Genomic DNA, 20,178 nt, shown 5'->3' on the forward strand with positions numbered 1-20,178 from the left:
CAAGGAAGCGAGTCAGATAAAAACGGGTTTGGTAAGTGCAGGAATGCTGATGGATATACATGTCTTCAGGTTCCGTAAAATCCTTTCACAGGTTTCACCAGATATCGTGCGCAAGAAGCGAAAAAACTAGTGGGTTAGACAATGCAATGGGGTTTAAATCGAAATTTTTGTATAATTGGTTTTGGACCGGCTGTGAACTAACAAAAAGGGGGGGGGGGGGGGGGTGGGCCCCCCACCCCCACACCCCCCCCCCGGCCTCAACCATGGATTTTTGGGGAGGGGAGAGGTTAAAAAAAAAAAAAAAAAAAAAAGAAAAAAAAGAAAAAAAAAAAAATTTTGAAAAGGAAAAAAAAAAAAAAAAAAAGGGGGCAAGAAAAAAATTTGGGCTGGGGAGTACCAGTCAGTCACGATCCAGCTGCCTTCACCAAAGATTCTGGCTAAAGATCCGTGGGGCAGTTGGGATTGGACAGTTGTGGAACTGCTTCTAAGTCATCCCTAAGCTCCCTAAGTCGTCGCTCCTCATAAGGCAGGGTTTTCCAGACCCTTCACTATTTGATTGCCCTCCTCTAGACTGTGCTAGCGTGTCAATGTCCCCTGAATTGTGGTCCGAGAATGGACACAGTATTCCAGGTGAGTCTTGACTAAGCCGAATAGAGTGCTACTATTACTTCCTTAGTCTAGGCCGGGGGTAGGCAAACCTTTTTTGAGCCGGGGCCGGGTTGCTGTCCCTCAGACAACTGGGGGGCCGAAGCCAAAAAATTAAATAATAAATATTTTTTAAAAATAAATATATAAATAAACCAGACAAATGTAGGACAAAATTCAAAGGGAAGACACTTTTTAAAAAAAAATGGAGGACACAGCGAAAAAAAATTGCTGATGTTTTTAAAAATGTTAAATAAATGCATGTTCTGAGGCTTCTATAGACAATTTTCCCCCCCCCAAAGGCCCAGCGGCAATCGGTGGCGGTGGCAGGACCAGGCCGGGGGCCGGTCCCAAGGCCTTGCCGGGCCGCATCTGGCCCGCGGGCCACAGGTTGCCTACCCCTGGTCTAGGCTCATATTGATGCAGCCTATGATCATATTGGTTTTTTTTAGTTGCTGCATCACACTACAGTGGGCCCTTGGTATCCACTGGGATTTGATTCCAGGGCCTTCCGTGGATACCAAAATCCTTGGATACTCAAGTCCCACTAAATACAATGACACAGTGAGTTGGTGTCCCTTGTATAAAATGGCAAAACTAAGGATTGCTTTTTGGAATGTATATATTTTTAAAATATTTTCAAACCGTGGATGCCTAAATCCATGGATAAAAAATCCATGGATATGAAGGGCTGACTGTATTTGTGATGTTAACCAGGTAAGCATTGTATTTGCCTCCACAAGGACTAGAAGCTAGAGGGAAGTAGTCACACTACTCTATTCTGCTTTGGTCAGTTATCCATGGGTCATATTAAAATCCAGGATTTTGACTCTGAAACCTTCCCTCGACTTATACATAAGGTCGACTCGTACATGAATATATACAGTAATTTGATAGATTTCATTGGACTGTCAGCTTGTAATAGAAGGTGGCATGTGAACATTACTATCTTAGCAAATTTCTCATAGGCTGGAATGGGAAACCTTTGGTCATCCAAATATTATGGCCTAAAAAGTCTAAGCTCCAATTAGGAAGGGCAGTGGCAAGGCATTTTTGAAGTCCAAAATACCCATAATAGTAGTTCCAAACCTCCACGTGTTTTGGGGCACTGAAGTCCAAAACATCTAAAGGACAATGTTTGAGAACCACTGACTTATAACTAACCCATCCACCCATCTCCCTCTGCTCCCAATCTGGCTCAGCTCAACCTCTTTGGAGACAACTTTGCTCTGGTTCCTGGGAAATCTGGATTCCAGTTCCTCATGTGCCAAGAAGAGGAGGAGGAGGAGGAGGGTGAGGGGAAGGCAGGCAGGAATAATAATAATAATAATAATAATATGTTTTATTTATATACCGCTATTCCAAAGATCATAGCGGTGAACAGCAAGTAAGCTAATTAGCAAGTAAGCTAATTTGCCCCCAACAGTCTGGGTACTCATTTTAGCGACCTCGGAAGGATGCAAGCCTGAGTCGAGCTTGGGCCCTTTTGCTGGTCTTGAACTCGCAACCTTGTGGTTTTGAGTGAATGGCTGCAGTACAGGCATTTAACCACTGCGCCACCAGGAAGGGAATGGCTCCTCCGCCCTTGGACCTCGTGGGCTTCTCCAGCTTTGGAGACCAACCCTGCGTGGCCTCTCAGGCCTCATTTCCACTTACAAACAAAACTGGATTGCGATCCAAATCGATGGATCGATTCGACAGCAGAGCATGGTTGACTCTACATTTGCCCCGGTAGTATTTTTTTCCTGTAAAATAACCCACTTGTTGTTCACGTTGGCAAATGAATCGATGCAAAATGGACCCGCTTCATTTAAATTTAAATCGATTCCCATCCACTTCTCATTCACTCTTGTGCAGAATTGCCTTATCGAAAAAGACACTGAAAAAATCAGCATCAAAAAGATGTACGTTAAATGGGTCTAGCACATGGCCCCCCTCTCCAAAACGCTTCAGCAATTCGGTTCAAATGTGAACCAGGGCTATTTAAACCGCTTCAAACTGGTTTGCAAATTGGTTTAAAATATAGTGGGTATGAGGCCCAGAATCTGGAGTCAGACCTCTTTCCCGTCTAAATGCAAAGAGGTCTCTAGGTCTTTGATGTTGTGTGCTTTCAAGTCGTTTCTGGCTTATGGCAACCTTATCATGGAGTTTTCTTGGCAAGTTTCGTCAGAGGGGGGTTTGCAATTGCCTTCCCTGAGGCTGAGAGAGTATGACTTGCTCAGGTAGGTTTCCATAGCCGAGCTGGGATCCGAAGCCTGGTTTCCAGAGTTGTAGTCCAACCTTCAAATTACTAAGCCCCGCTGGCACTATAGTTCCCTCAATACGGTGGTTTTAACAGCTGTTCTACCTCTACAAAACTAAGAACAATCCCATGAATGATTTGTTGCTCGTTATTCCCTGGTTATTCCTGGGATAAGGCCTCTCTAATTGCGATGTGCGTGATATTCTTAGTCATGATTATGTAATTTTCCCTGGATGCCTTTTGAATCCCCTGATTTTCCCCCGTGTGATAAAGTCCTGAGTCAATCAGTCTGTCCCCAAATGGCATGACTCTGAGCTACAGGAGCAATGCCCTGAGTCCAAGCCTTGCAAGTTTCCCAGCTGCCACTGCCACATGTGAAAGATGTGGCTAGTGAGCTTGCACAGGCAGTGAAGAGCAGGAGGCACCATCACATGAAGCCATTGGTGAGGTTGGGCGGTGGTTTTAAGGGACCCTGAAAAGGGTTTCATGCAAACCTCATCCCCACCATGGTCCTAAAAGGCTGATGATTCCCTTTGTCTTTCTTGTGCACAAATATTTTGACTAAAGGCCCCCTTGCTGCCCCTTTTCCCTCACTGGTTCTTTCTGCCAACCTTTGGTTACTGAGTTAACTAGAGAACCATCAATGCTTTGCATTCTGTCCAAGAATCTGTCTAAGAACCAGCAAGGTAGCATCAGATCATGTGTAATGTTCCAAGTAGTGTCACTTTCTACTGCTGTATTGTTGTGAACCTATCTGTGATGATTTCATTCAAATGTTTTGTCAAGCCCTTTGGATTCACTGCTGGAACCAGAGTTGTTTTCCCAGACATGCTGAATTTGTAGATCTCCACATTTCATAATCTTTCCCTTCTCACATTCTTTGCTCTTGCTATCCCCCAAGATTGCCACATCTATAATCCAAGATTTGCCATTGCATCTGGCATATTATCTCCTAACTTTTGGTCAGTTTGAATCTTAAAAGTCCTGTAAGATTTTTATGTCACTATGTTCAACCACCTTGTTGTCACTATGTTCAGACTTATGTGCCCAACACTTCTTTATTAAAAAAAGTTCTACCACCCTTCACCACTTAGGTTTTCAGGGTGATTAACAAGCAAAATGAAAAACATTTTATCAGTACAAATGCCAGAATCTGTATTGTACTAAGCAATATAAAAAGGCCATCAAAATATCAGAGCAGGAGTGTATATTAATATGCCGTTGTTATTATAGAATCTAGCAATGGTGTCAGAATGGGCCATGAATAGAACTTTTTGAATAAATGTCAGATGTGGAACATTTGCTGCTTTTCCTGCATCTATGTCTACTACCAGCAGAAATGTTTCTCTCCAGGATTTGAAGCAGGAATCCCATGCCCCCCCCCCAATTCTTCCTGGAGATCTCCAGCATTCATTGGTATTCTTCCATCCAGTTATTACCAGTCCAGAGTTTGCTTAGCTTCTGAAACCAAGTGAGTTCCAAGGTGGTACTGCTAAGGGAGCAATACTAACCAAACACCCAAAAGAGACTTTGATGTACAGCCATATCTCCAATAGTGAAGCTCCTTTTTACAAAGGCTTGTTACACTCACTAAGACCTTTCTTTTCTTCCTCATCTGTCAAGCTGGAAGATTTTTAGCAACATCAACGTTTTCCAGTAATAAATTCTAAGTCCTTCCCTAAAATACAAATCCTAGGACTCCATAGGATGGAGCTATGGCCATTAAAATCATGTCAAACTGTGGTAACCATGTAGTATGTATATATACACTGTATGATTCTTCTAGTAAATTGGCCCTTCACAGATTTTGTGAAATGTCAGCAGAGCAATAATATTTCTATTTTAGAGGGAGGCTAATACTATAGTTTCCCATGTGCTGGCCAAATGGCTGTAATAAAGTTATTATTATAGTTTCCCCTCCCCATCCACCACTTTTAGTCATTACAATTCAGGTGCGGGGGGGAAACAGTGAGGGCAACTCAGAAAATAGTACAACACAATGAAACTGGATTATCTGTGAAGAAATGAGAGACAACAGATTGGCAACATCATACAGATCTTGCTGTATGCTTTCTAAATCCATCTTGGATTTGTTATTACGTACTAGGATTCTTTGCAATTTACTTGTATGGGATTCCCCAGGATGGAGCCATGGCAGTTCAAATGGAATCATAACATTTTAATTATATAATGTGAAAGGGCTTGTATTGTGACTGAAGTTGGGCATGGGCTTTTCAGAGGAATCCCATTCCTGATGTATTTGCCAGGGCTTTCGAATGTTATTTTGGATTACACTTCTCAGAATTTCTCAGCCAATGTGGGCAAGGCCTCCATGCTGATTTGGAGGTGTTGTATTTCCCCCCAAAAAACAATGTTCTCTAGCTCTAGTCTTTACTTCTCCTTCTCCCATTTTGATAATTTGCAAGCTTACTTATTATTTCTATCAATCCTTCTATGAAATACTTTTTTACATTCTTCATAGAATTCTTCATGTCATGAAGTTAATGTTCCACATTGTCCCCCATAGTTCATTTATTTATTTCTTTCTGCATGCATTCTTTGGTGATGAACAAGATATGAGCTGTTACGGAAGCTTTTCCCACAGTCTAAACATTTAAATGGTTTCTCCCCAGTGTGGATTCTCTCATGGACCATAAGGCAGTCGCGTACACGAAAGGTTTTCCCACACACCGAGCACTTGTATGGTCTCTCTCCTGTATGGATTCTCTGATGTGCGACCAGGTGAGCTTTATAAGTGAAAGCTTTACCACATTCCAAGCATTTAAATGGTCGCTCCCCTGTGTGGACTCTCTTGTGTGTACTTAGGCGTGAGCTAACACTAAAGCTCTTCCCACACTCCAGACATTTGTAGGGTTTCTCGCCAGTGTGGATTCTTTCATGGCTAACCACCTCAGATGTACGACAGAACCTTTTCCCACAGAAGGAGCATTGATGTGGCTTGTCTCCAGCATGGGCCCTCTCATGGATGATGAGATCTGTGCTTGAACAAAACCTTTTTCCACACTGCTGACACTGGAACGGTCTCTCTCCTGTGTGGATTAACTGATGTTTCTTAAGACGTGAACTCACACTGAAGCTTTTCCCACATTCTGAACATTTGTATGGTCTCTCCCCAATGTGCATCTTCATGTGGAGAGCAAGCCCCTGTTTCTGGCAGAAGCTCTTGCCACACTCGGAGCATGTATAGGGTTTTTCTCCCGTATGAGTCCTATAATGCGCAAAAAGGGCTGAGAGCTCACTAAAACCTAGCCCACACACTGAACATTCACAGGATTTCTCCCCAGTGTGGATTTTTTGGTGAGTTCTCAGATTGCCTCTTTGGCGGAATCTCATCCCACAGTCTAAACACTCGTATGGCCTCTCATCCGTGTGCGTTCTGTAATGCTTCTTGAGGGTCGAGCTGACAGAGAACCTCTTCCCACAGTGCGAACACTCATGTGGCTTCTCTCCTGTATGGGTTCTCTTGTGAGCCTTAAGACTGGAGCTCACACTAAAGCTCTTCCCACAGTCTGAGCACGTGTATGGCTTCTCACCTGTGTGGGTTCTCTCATGTGCAGTGAGGCCGGATCTCACAGCAAAGCCTTTCCCACAGAACAAACATTTATAGCGCTTCTCTACTGGGTTGATTCTCTGCGGCGGATTCAGAGCTGGGCTCACACTGATGTTCTGTCCACATTGAGAGCTTGTCTCGCCATTCCCATTATTCTGAATAACCTGGTCAACTGTGTTTACTCCAAGGTCATTCGAATAAGGAATATCAACAGAAATATTGTCTGAAGGAATTTCTAACTCACATTGGAGGTTCTGTTGGATTTTAGGAGTTTCTTCCTGCTCATAAGACAGGAAAGTCTCTTTCTTGGTGGATTCCAAGACCATTTCTGCCTGTTTGGAACCCTCCTCCTGGGGTGGATCTTCTTTCACCTCCTTTGTCATGTTCTCCTCTTCTGTTGATATGAAGAGAGACATATTACATTAAAACAAATTCAGAGCATGGTTAAACAGGTTACACCAGTGGCTACAACCTTTCCACATAAATACAGCAGACCTATTGAAGCAATGCTATTGGAGCAGCCATTCACTCAAAACCACAAGGTTGCGAGTTCAAGACCAGCAAAAGGGCCCAAGCTCGATTCAGGCTTGCATCATTCCGAGGTCGCTAAAATGAGTACCCAGACTGTTGGGGGCAAATTAGCTTACTTGCTAATTAGCTTACTTGCTGTTCACCGCTATGATCTTTGGAATAGCGGTATATAAATAAAACATATTATTATTATTATTATTATTATGTACTGAGTTACCATTCAGTCTTGATTCAATTAATCTACTCTGGCTGGGGCTGCTGAATAGGATTCTGATCTTGGTCACTTGATAAATGAGAATCAGTTATAGCAACACACACACACACACACACACACACACACACACATGCATGCACACTAACTAACTGCCTATCTTTTCTAGATTATCCATTTCTTTCATCCTTAATCTCGCCATTCTTACATATGCTTTTCCCTCCCTCACCACTTTTTTCCCTACTGTCAAAAATATGTCAGAATTCCCTGCTCCTCTGACTCATACAGCACATGTTCTGAGACATGTTTAGTCTCCTCCCCAGTTGTTTTGGGCCCAGACCAAAGTTTTCCTTCAAAGGTCTGGAAACCAAGCCTTATATAGGAAGGTAGGTATATTTAGCCTGGAGAAGAGAGAACATAGGCTGCATCTGCACTGCAGAACTAATGCAGTTTGACAACACTTTAATTGCCATGGCTGCATCCTATGGAATTCTGGATTTTGTAGTTTGTTGTGGCACCAGAGCTCTCTGACAGAGAAGGCTAAATATCTCACAAAACTACAAATCCCAGACTCCCATAACATTGAGCCATGGCAGTGTCAAACTGCATTGGTTCTTGCAGTACAGATGCAGCCTGAGAGGAGATACAATAGCTGTCTTTAAAGAACTGAAGGAATGCCACACAGAAAATGGAGCAAGCTTGTTTTCTGCTGATCCAGAGACTAGAACATAAACCAATGGATTGAAATCCATGGATGGATTTGATGGGGGTGCTTTGATTGTGAATTCCTGCATGCCGGGGTTGGACTGGATGACTCTTGTAGTCTCTTCCAACTCAATGATTCTTTTAAGACCAGAAGTGTGTTCAGCTCTCCCCTGATTTTAACTCTTGACACAATGAGAAAGAAGAGTGATTCAGTCAAACTGATCCTAGTAATGTCTACTCTGAATGTACACTCTCTTGCCTTATAGGCCTCTAGCAACCAAGCAGTGAGGCTCAAGGCTTACCTAGCTCAGTGTCATCTCCATCAGCACTCTGCTCAATCAAAGGTGCCTCTTGCCACATTTCTGCCAGATCTTGCTCCTCCTTGGCAGCATTCATTTCCTCCTTTAGGAATACCTAAAAAATCACCATCAAGGAGTCAAAGAAAAGATGGTGATGATGGATTGATTAATAATAATGAGTCAGTTCAAGGCGAAAGACTTATATGGTACAGAAGTGGGTACATATATGCATGTGTGGTGGAACTGTAAAAAGGCTGAAAAGTTTTGGAAATTGATACACGGGGAAATGAAAAAGATATTTAAATTTAATAGTCGCGTGGACCCAAAGATGTATCTTTGGAACAGAAATTGGAAAGGCAAGAAGGAAAATTGATATTTTTGGCAGTAACTGCAGCTAGAGTAGTGTATGCAAGGTATTGGAAATCAGAGAAAATTCAAATCAGAGAAAATTCCTCAATAGAGGAATGGAAACTAAAACTCTATGATTTGTACGAAATGGATAAACTATCTTTTCTTTCAAAAATTAAATCATTAACAAATTTTATGAAGAATGGAATTCCTGGATTAGGTATGTACAGGTGGAAGGAAAAGAAGGCAGATATATTGTGTTGCTAGAATAAAGGTGGGGACAAAAGAAGTAAATATAATTTAATACTGATGTAAAAGGTAGATGTATATGTATATATAGGTAGATGTATAAGATATAAGAACTTGTAGATAATTATAGATAATTCAGGATAATAGGTATATAGAAGATAATTGAAGTGAATGGGAATGGATTAAAACAGATAAATAAGGGTTAACAGTTGGATATATTGGCTATATAATTAAGCTTCTGATGATAACAAGTTAGACAATGTTAAGAGTTTGTAATTATAAAATAGGGCTTGTTGAGAATTGTTTGTATAGTTTAGGAAGTTTTGATGTTTTGATGTGGACTGTATAATTGTTCTGTGTGTGTTTGTATGATATGTGTTTTATTGAATTGTTAATTTAAAAAAAATTCTTAAAAAAAGAGTCAATTCAAGATGAGTTTATAGCACTCCACTCTCATACTCAGATGGCAAGAAAACATTACTCGCTCTTGGTTTGCCCAAAGGTATCCAAATGGGTTTCCTCACCTGGTCTTCCCACTCCTCAGTCTCCTCTTCCTTTTGCAAGTAACCTTCTGCTAGGGCTACTGCTTCGGCACAGCTCTCTGGATTGTTTTCGCTAACCCAACTCTCCAACTCCGTGGGAAGGATAGCCAGGAATTGCTCCAGAACCAATAGTGCCAGGATCTGCTCTTTCGTGTGCTCCTCTGGCTTCAGCCACTGACAGCAAAGATTGTGGAGTTGACCCCAAACGTCTCCAGGGCCATCGGCCTCTTGGTAGCAAAACTTCCGGAAACGTTGACGCTGTGCTTCTCGTTGCAGGACACCCTTCCTAGGTGTTTCTTCTTCTACTCCATAGATCTCTGGATGTTCTGTGTGAAGTACTGGGGAGATCTGCATCACCCCTTCTAGTTTAGGGTGAAAGGTCTCTTTGCCAGCTGTTTCCCTGAAGGATGTCAGGAGATCCTTTGGATCCTCTGGCGCCTCAAATGGATGTCGGTTTGCTGATCCCCAGGCAGCAAGTTTGACCCGCATGTTGCGTGAGCCTGTTACCCAAAGCTGGGGTAGCTCCTTGCCATTCTCCTTCATGGTCTTCCACAATTCTCCAGAACCTTCTGAGATATTTGTTAGCCAACAGAATGAAGCCGCAGGTCTTGAAGATAGCAACAGGCATATATTGGGTCCTACAGAAGAAGCCATAGATCAAGAAACATTCCTATTCCAACAAGCTTTTAGGAACTGAGTGAAGTGGACTTTTAATTATTACAGTGGGTTCCTGTTATCTGCTGGGGTTTGGTTTGAGGATCCCCTGTGGATACCAAAATCCATGGATGTTCAAATCCCATGAAATACAACGGCATGGCAAAATAGAAAATCAAGGCTTGCTATTTGGAATTTATACCTTTTTCAGTATTTTCAAACCCTAGATGCTTAAATCCATGGATAAAAAAATCTGTGGATAAGGAGGGCTGACTGTGTACTGTATTATATTATATTATATTTTTATTTTCTATCTAGCTATCTTGCTAGCATCCAGTATTGCAGTTACAGATTTGTAACCTAGACTTACGGATCTGTCACTATTCCATATTCAATAATGCTATGCATTCGTTATTGTATGAGCCAGCATGGCGCAGTGGATTGAGTGCTGGACTATACCCCTGAGGGTATATATACCTTGAGGGGTATAGTTACAAGGGAGGTAAAATTTACCCCCATCATAATTCTCCAAATGAAAATTTCCATCAGTCCCCAAATTTCTAGCAGTGCAGAGAGAGAGAGACACTGAATGTTGTTCCCATCTTTCCTTTGGATGCCTAAACTGTATTTCTACAAGTATGCTAAGGGATCCTGTAGCACCTTTGAGACTAATGGGAAAAAGTGGGGAAAAGCGGGGGTTTAAACAGTCATTATTCCATAAAGTTGCACAATTGCGAGCACTTCCTCATTATTTCTCTGTGAATGCTTCACAGGATTTCCCTGTGAATGATTTGTCGCTGGTTATTACGTGGTTATTGCCGGGATAAGTCCTCTTTAATCATGATGTGTGTAAAAATCTTAATTGCGATCATGTGACTTTCACGGGATAATGACAGTTTAAAACCATGACAGTTAAATAATCAAACTGGACTATTTCTGCAGTGTGGAATGGTAAGAGGGTATGGAGGGCTATCCATGCAGGCAGGCCTCTCCTCCCTGCTGCCATGTGGGCTCTTGGGGACAAAGAGCCACAAAGTCCAGGAAATACAATTTAAATCCCATTAGCAAGACCAAAAAATATACTTCTTTTGTGTCCCTGGCTGCCTCTGTCCATTGTGGGGCTATCAGGCTGGCCGGCTAGGCCCCTAGAGAATGGCAAAGGCCTTCTCCGGGGCTCAAGAGTTTGTGTACTCCATTTTTCTTGAATGTCCTACATTTTCAGGCAAATTTTGTTCTACATTTGTCCTACATTTTTTCTACCTTTTGTCCCGGTTTGGTGGTGACAAATTATGGCAATCCTAACCCTGTGTGATAAAGCCATAACTGTGCCAAAGAAGTTACAGCAGAAGCTATCATAGACTAGGTCTGTATCTGCACTGTGGAATGCTGGGATTTGTAGTTTGTCATGGCAATAGAGCTTTCTGACAGAAGGAGAAATATCTCACCAGACTACAAATCCCAAAATTACACACCACTGAGCCATGGAAGTTAAAGTGGTGTCAAACTGTATTATTTCTGCAATGTAGATGTAGCCTATGTCTTCTTGAAAGTAGACCAAGTCTACAAGAGCGCATACTACAACTTCTTTCACACAGACAGTCTTAAAGGTGCCACAAGACCCCTTGTGCACTGACATTCCAAAGTAACATGGTTGATGTCTCTGTATTTCTGAAAACTCACCTGAAGTTTTAAGTTACTGCAATGCTAGAAATTTGGGATTCAAGGAAAATTCCATTTGGAAGGCAGAATTCTTAATAGGAGGGCAAGTCCCTCATTTTAACACCTGCTCTGATGGTGTGAATCCTAGATTTGGAAGAGACCTGAAGGGCCATCCAACCCAACCCCATTCTACAGGGATTCACAATCAAAGCACCCCTGAAAGATGGCCATCCAGCCTCCGTTTAATAACCTCCAAAGAAGGAGACCCCACCACCTTCTGACAAAGTGTGTTTCACTGCTGCACAGCTCTTACTGTCAGGAAGTTTCTCCTAATGTTGAGGTGGAATCTCTTTCCTATAGCTTGCATCCATTGTTATGTGTCCTATTCTCTGGAGCAGCAGAAAACAAGCTTGCTTAACATGACATCACTTCAAATATTAAACAGGGTAATCGTATCACTTCTTAACCTTCTCTTCTCCAGGTTAAACATCCCCAGCTCTCTAAGTCGCTCCTCATAGGGCATGGTTTCCAGACCTTTCACCATTTTGATCACCCTCCTCTGCACATGCCAAGGTGCCACCCCCTGCTGCTCTTGTTCCAAGAGTGCAACTCCTTCACCCCTCTTGCTGGTTTTTCCAACATAGTACCAAAATACACTGCAGAAATAATCCAGTTTGCCACAGCTTTAACTGCTATGGCTCAATTGTAGGGAATTTTGAGAATTGTAGTTTTGTGAGATATTTCGCCTTTTCTATCAGAGAGCTCTGGTACCACAACAAACTATAGCTGCCAGAATTATGTAGCATTGAGCCAGCGCAGTTAAAGCGGTCTCAAACTGGATTATTTCTGCAGTGTGTTTTGGACCATAATCCCTGACGAAGAAGCCTGTGGTTTGCAACAACAACAAAAAAAAAGTTTGTGATTTGTACCTTGCCTAGTAATGGTATTGCCACACTATGGACATTGGATTTCAACTTCTGTTCAAAACACAGCCACTGTGGTGTTTTTAGTGAAGAAAAGAAGAGTTAAACATCTATAGTGCAGAAATACGAGTTGCTCTCATCTATGCAGACAGAAAGATAGCCCTGTAACCAACATTTTTGCCAATTGCCTTGGTGAGAGGTCCCAGGTCAGCTTACAGCGGATGTGGCCAACTATGGAAGACTATGGGGCTGCATTAGCCCTCCTTGAGATCTTGGAAGGCCATATACTCATTGCAATAAAAGAAATAAATTTATTAGCCCCCAAATGTGACTTGAAGGCACACAGCAACAACAAAACATGCCAGTCCTCACAAATCCGCAAAAGCTGGAGATCAAATTGAGGCAGTGTATACCTCCAACTGTTCCAGTTTGATAGTGATGGTCCCAATTAATCCAATTTTTCAGCTGTTTATAAAATGTTGCCGTTTCCTTCTCTTCTCCTCCCGCCTTCTCCTTTTGTCCTCAGCTTACTTCAGTTGCTGCAACATGAGTTCAAAATACAAAAGTTGTTTGTAGTCCATTAACTCAACAAGGGGTAGTGGGGTGGAGGGATAGCATATCTTGCTTTCCCCAGGAGGCTCAGGCAAAATCAAACTGCTGCACCTCTCCTAGCTTGTGTGATCTTCCTCATTAACAACTGTTGCCATCTTGACCACCCTTTGATGTTGCTTGGCCACATGTGTCCCAGTTGTCATCTGTGAGATGTTGGAGGGTATGGTGGTGGACTACAGTTTTTAAAAGCAGGATGTACAGTATCTCTTGTGATTGTGAGCAGACAAAACCAGAATTCTACAGTTACCCCATGTGATATCTGAGCTGCTGAAAGAAATATATTAGCCACCTCTGTTTGTGTTACATTGTGCTCAGTACAATAACATCCCAAATCCACAAAACAGCAATACCATTTTCAAGCCAACCAAAAGGCACAAAATGCATCATGCAAGCTTTCAAAGCTTCACTGGCTTCTTCATCAGGTAAAAGCAATAAAAATCATACTGGAAAACTAAAAAATATATGAAGATATGAGAGTCAAGATGTTGTTGTTGTTCTCAGTCAAGATGGTATGGAAGGATATCCAAGCAGGCAGGCCACATAAAGACAAAAGAATCATAAAATTTGCGGCTGGGTGGAGGGAATTAAGCGCGCACGCACGCACACACACACACATATATATATAAAGAGAGAGAGAGTTGCTTTGTGGATTTTACTGTATGGCCAACACAGCTACCCCTGGATATGTTTGTTGTGCTCAGTTTGGTTGTATACAGTATTTATTATTTACCACTCACTTCAAAAACTCCTAGAGTAGTTTACAAATTATAAATAATAATAATAATAATAATAATAACAATAATAATTTTTATTATTATAATACAGTCCTTACATGCATGCTTATAACCTGCAATAGCCACAACCAAAAGGAAAATGAAGGAGGAAAAATTCTCATCCCAAAAATACAATATTTCAGAGAAGAAAATTAAAACAAGGGACACAGCCAGATTTGTTCATTATGGAATATGGAGCCCCACTGAGATGTAGGGATTTTGAGAAAAGGTTCAAATAATGGATAGTTGCATGTTGATCATAAGACATACCAAAAATCCAAAATATGAGAATATCTTTGATGGACTGACCAAAATTATTATTATTATTATTATTATTATTATTATTATTTTAACTGCCTTTTAAAAACAGTGCTAAATTACATTAACTGTTTTTTAATCTGTTTGCTTTGTTTAACTGCTTTTTTAAAAAAAAATCCCCATTCTACAATTTTAAATGTACTTTGTTTTAACTCGAATTGGGAGTCTCCCTTATTTGGAATTCTGAAATCCAAAATACTCCAAAATCCAAAACTGCCCACATGAGTGGCTGAGATAGTGAGGCCTTTGCTTTCTGTCTACACAGACTTTTGTTTCAGGCACAGAAATTATTTGTAAAAATTATGTATAATGTTACATTCTGGCTATGTTTATAAGACATATATGAAATATAAATTACATTCCTGCTTAGACTTGGGACCCATTTCCAAAATAACTAATTATATCTATGGAAATATGCCCAAATCCAAAAATAAAGAATGAGAAATCGAAAACACTTCTGGTCCCAAGCATTTTGTATAAGGAAGACTCAAACTGTACTACAAACTCTTTTCTCTCACAGTTAGCATTGCACAAGAAGGGCAGCCTGGATTTCCAGGGAATATTTTTTGTTACTAATGGAGATGAAATTTTATTGCCTCTGTTTTATTGTCCTTTGTCCTCAGTCCCCATCTGGAAAGGAAGGGAACAGCCTCTGCCTACACTGAGGTCCCTCTTTAAACCATCCTAACAGACACCAGAAATAACAGGGCTCTGACTCTCGCATCATCCCTATTCTTCTCTAGTATGATTTTTAACATCTTTTCCTGAAGAAGCCAGTGAAGCTTAGAAAGCTTGCATGCTATATTTTCTGAATTTTGCTTGGTGCTCTACTTTGTGCAGGAAACATATCCGCGATAGCCGTGTCGATCATTTAGAAAAATACAATAGCATCCAAAATGCACAACACAGTGATACTTTTCTTGGGCCAACCAAAATGCCCTAAATACATGTTGTAAGCTTTCAGAGCTTCACTGGCTTCTTCATTAGGCAAAAATGTTAAGAATCATACAGGATGGGAAAAATTATGATGATGTTAACCGCAAGCCTGCATTTTATCAAGATATAGCTGTTTTCCATTCAGATGGTATGGAGGGACATTCATCCAGGCAGCTTCCTCCTCATCCTAGCCCTGTGGGTACTCCAGAAAATAAAATTAAAGTCCCATTGTTGTTGTTGTTGTGCACCTTTAAGTCATCTCCAATTTATGGTGATCCTAAGGCCATAATCCCTAAAACGAACCCTAAAGCCAAAATCCCCCAAGAGATTTTGAGGAAAGGTTCAAACAATGGGTAGTTGTGTGTTGTTCATAAAACAAACCCCAAAGTGGGAACACTATGCTTTAAAATGGGAGGACTGTCTCATTATTATTATTATTATTATTATTTCTTACTGCCTCTCCCCATGAATATAATTTTTTAAAATATATTTTGCCTGCCTGCCAACTCATTTAAAACAATACAAATTAAACACAACACAAAAGCATTACAGAAAGACACATTAAAATATACAGTATTTTAAAAATGATTTACCTTTGTTGGTGATGGAATTCTCTTTCTTTCTTTCTAAATTGGGACTACATTTGGCATGTTTTACCAAAACAACCCCTAAAACTTTCCTGATGCAAAAGCATGAAGGCTGCCTTGAGAGATTCTGGGTTCTCTGCCTCACAGAGGCCTCTGTGACCTCACAAAGGATGGAGGCATCTGAGATCTCAGAAAGAAGTAACTTTTTTGCATTGCTAATGGAATTCACTTTTTATCTCCTGGACTTTGGAAGGCTTTGTTCCTAATTCCACATGGCCAGAAAGAGGAGGAGGAGGAGGAGAGATTACCTTGCATAGATATCCCTCCGAAAAACAACACACCAACAACACCCTGAGAAAAATGCAAGCCTGTGACTAACACTGTCATTTTATTTTCTTCTTCTCCTGTATGTTTTTAACACATTTTGCCTGATGAAGAACCCAATGGAGTTTCAAAAACTTGCATTCTGGATTTTGTGCATTTTGGTTGTCCGAATAAAGATACAGCGGTTTTATGGATTGTGGACACTATTGTACTTTGCATCCTGATATTCTACATGAACATGGCTCTGGATTTTGGTGGGCCTAATAATGGTACTCCTGTTTGGTGGATTTTGGGTGTTATTGTACTTTGCATTCTGATACTCCACATGAACATGGCTCTGAAGTTTGGTTGGTTGAATAAAGGTACCACTGTTTTGTGGATTATGGATGTTATTGTACCTTGTGTTCTGATATTCCACATGAACATGGCACTGAATTATGGTTGGCTTTACAAAGGCATCACTGTCTGGTGGATGGATGGATGTTATTGTACTTTGCATTCTGATATTCTACACGAACATGGCTCTGAATTTTGGCTGGCCTATATAAAGGTATCACTGTTTTGTGGATTTTGGATGTCATTGTACAGAACACAGCTCTGAATTTTGGTAGGCCTAACAAAGGTATCCCTGTTTGGTGGATTTTGGATGTGATTGTACTTTGCATCCTAATATTCCACATGAACAGGGCTCTGCACTTTCTCCAGCCTAAGAAAAGTATCCCTGTTTGGTGGATTTTTGGATGTTATTGTACAGTACTTTGCTATATGGCCAACAAGGCCACCCCTGAATAAATTATCAGGATGCAAAAAGATCTCTCACTCAGTGAGTCTCAAAGGTGCAACAAGATCTTTTTACGTACTAATGTAAAATTAATAATAATTTTATTCTAGTATGTGTAAAGGGATCTTGTTGCACCTTTGAGAGTCACTGAGTGAAAGATCTCTAATCTTACAATCTAATAATAATAATAATAATAATAATAATAATTTCTTACCTGCCTCTCCCTATGGATCCAGTCAGGAAACAACAACAGACAACAAATACACAACATCCATTTAAAACACAACATCAGTGAACAACACCCATCAGTGTAACAGAGCAAACAAGACCATGCATTATAAGACAATCCACATTTAAAATGCATCCTTTAAAATTCACATTTAATAATAATCTGACTAGGTTAAGACTCCTTCTCTCCACCTTGTTCTGCACCAAAATACACTAACATGGCTTTCTCTCTGAGAGAGAGACAAAAAAGCAATATATTCCCCTTAAGATTGCTACCTAGTATCTGCTCTTTCCAAAGCTTACCTTCTTCCACTCAGTTCCTTTTCCAAAATTGGTCTTGAGAAACTGGAGTGTAACTCAATCTCTCCTCTTCGCCACCACCCTCCTTATTTTTTTTAATTTTTTTGTTTTACAGGAAGAGGTTTTTAAAATGTAAGCCTTTCACACATGCACACCCCTTTTCAACATATTGTGCGGCTTCTCTAGGAATCTGCTCTGTCAACTTAACCCTGAGAGGCTGGTTGCATTGTGGAAACAGAAATGGAGCCTGTTCTCTGTCTCTCTCTGGGTGCTTCCGCACTGCAGAAATAATCCAGTTGGACACCACTTTAACAGCTTTGGTTCAATGCTATGGAATTCTGGGAATTGGCTTTTGTTGTAGCCCCAGAGCTCTCTGGTCAAATGTCACACAAAACTACAATCTCCAGGAGTCCATAGAATTGAGTCATGGCAGTTAAAGCGGTGTCAAACTGGATTATTTCTGCAGTGTGGATGCAACCTGAGAGTGTGCAACTTGCCCAAGGCCACCCAGTAAGGTGCTCAGAACTGGACACAGTATTCCAGGTGAGGCCTAACCAAAGCAGAATAGACTGGCACTATTATTTCCCTCGATGTAGACACTATACTTCTATTGATACAGCCTAGAATTATATTGGCTTTTTAGCTGCCACATCACACTGTTTTCTCCTGTTCAAGAGGGAGTGTGTTCCACTGTTGAACAGCTCTTACTGTCAGGAGGTTCTTCCTAATTTGGAGGTGGAATCTCTTTTCCTATAGTTTGAATCCATTGATCTGGGTCCTATTCTCTGGAGGAGCAGAAAACAAGCTTGCTCCCTCCTCAATATGACATCCCTCCAAATATTTAAACATGGCCATCATGTCCACCCTTATACCTTCCCCAGGAAAAACATACCAGTTCCCTAAATCTCTCCTCATAAGGCATGGTTTCCAGGCCCTTCACCATTTTAGTCACCCTCCTCTGGACATGCTCCAGTTTCTCAATATCCTTTTTGAATTGTGGTGCCCAGAACAGTATTCCAGGTGAGGCCTGACCAAAGTAGAATAGAGTAGCACTATTACTTCTCTCGATCTAAACACTGTAATTCTGTTGATGCAGCCTAGTATCACATTAGTTGAAGGGTATATGGTTGTTTTCCTTGTAGAGTTGTATGATTCTGGCAACCTGCCCTCCACTCCTAGGGACTGCCACTGCAAATGAGGCTGAGGAGGTAATCCCATGGGTAGCATCGAAGAAAGCTTCAGGCTTTCAGGGTAAGTTTAGTCTGGAAAAGAGGTGATATGATAGCCATGTTTAAATGAGCAAGCTTGTTTTCTGCTGCTCCAGAGACTAGGACCTGGAACAATGGATGCAAGCTCCAGGAAAAGAGATTCCAGCTCAACATTAGGAAGAACTTCCTGACAGTAAGGGCTGTTCGACAGTGAAACACACTCCCTCGAAGTGTAATGGAGTCTACTTCCTTGGAGGTCTTTAAACAGAGGCTGGATGGCCATCTGTCAGGGATGCTTTGATTGGGAGTTCCTGCATGGCAGGGGGTTGAACTGGATGGCCCTTGCGGTCTTTTCCAACTCTATGATTCTATGATTCATCAAGCCAGTTGGCTTCTGTTAGTGAGAGGAGAGAAAGAAGAAGCCATCTTGTCCTTTGCCTCAGGCAGCAAAGAATCTTGGGTTAGCCCTGACTGGAGGATGTGAGGGAAAGCAGTTCCTCAGATACAAAAGCATCTGCTATGTCCCATGTCATTGGGGTGGTGAAAGTAAGTGCTCATTCCCACTACAATCTAAAGTGAATTGGCAATCAGTTTATATGACCGTCGCTCCCATTTTAAACCGGTTCTGATTCTGGTGTGATCGATTTCAATCGTGATGAAGTGAGGCAAATGCCAAAAATCTGCTTTTCCTGACACTCATTTATTTGGTTGTTTTTTTAATTAATTCTGGAGCGTGTTCAACAAGTGGGAACAAGGGATCTGAATCGTATCAATCTGGAGGGGAGGGACTAATGGCAGAGGGGTGTTTACTATCCCTCCTCAGTTTTGGTAGATCTACCATTCCCTCCCTCTTTCAGTGCTTCCTTTTTGCTTGTGGCACGACCGATGGGTGCATGTTTTTTAAATAAATTTAATAGAAAATTAGATTAATTGATGTTGTAACTACTTCAAAGGCCGTCATGCCCACCTTTCTTCTTCTTTCTTGGTTAAGTTCATGGACATCATTGTTGTTTTGGAATTGTTAACTTTATATCCTGTAACTTTTCCGTAGTGTCTAAGAATTCTCATCAGAGTTTCTACACTTTCATTTGGTTTCGCAATTGTTAAAACTAGGTCGTCAGCGTAGGCCCTTAATTTAAACATTTAATTACTCACTTTGACTCCTCCAATTTCTTTTTCTTTTCTAATTAACAGTATCTCTAACGTTATTATAAATAATAATGGGGAAAGTGGGCACCCTTGTCTTACCCCTTTATTTATAATAAATTTTCTATTTTTTCCCCATTGATTATTATCTTTGCCTCTTGGAAGGAGTATATTTTTTGAATCCAAGCAAGGAAATTTTCCCTAACCATCATTTTCTTTAATACCCCAAACATGATGTCCCATCTGATGTTGTCAAACAACTTCTCTGCATATAGAAAAATCATTGCCAATTTTTTGTGTATATTTTTTCCATGTATCTCAATTATGTTGATTATATTTCTAATATTATCTTTAATTTTTCTACCTGGGTAGGGTTGCCATATCCC

The 20,178-nt window shown here is 41.0% G+C and overlaps 1 protein-coding gene across 1 annotated transcript in view; it reads right to left on the minus strand.

The window, feature by feature from the left end:
* The window catches only part of LOC121923511, a 37,125-nt gene extending 19,510 nt beyond the window's left edge, over positions 1-17,615 (minus strand). The window contains exons 1-5 of the mRNA XM_042453993.1: positions 17,442-17,615; positions 12,586-13,118; positions 9,326-9,981; positions 8,208-8,319; positions 5,425-6,852 (exon numbers count right to left, since the gene is read on the minus strand). Coding sequence (XP_042309927.1) covers positions 5,425-6,852; positions 8,208-8,319; positions 9,326-9,886 — 2,101 coding nt within the window. The 5' untranslated portion in view covers positions 9,887-9,981; positions 12,586-13,118; positions 17,442-17,615. The remainder of the gene's footprint in view (positions 1-5,424; positions 6,853-8,207; positions 8,320-9,325; positions 9,982-12,585; positions 13,119-17,441) is intronic.
* Between the last annotated feature and the right edge of the window lie 2,563 nt (positions 17,616-20,178).

The sequence above is a fragment of the Sceloporus undulatus genome, chromosome 2, assembly GCF_019175285.1.
Source record: "Sceloporus undulatus isolate JIND9_A2432 ecotype Alabama chromosome 2, SceUnd_v1.1, whole genome shotgun sequence".
Classification (NCBI taxonomy): domain Eukaryota; kingdom Metazoa; phylum Chordata; class Lepidosauria; order Squamata; family Phrynosomatidae; genus Sceloporus; species Sceloporus undulatus.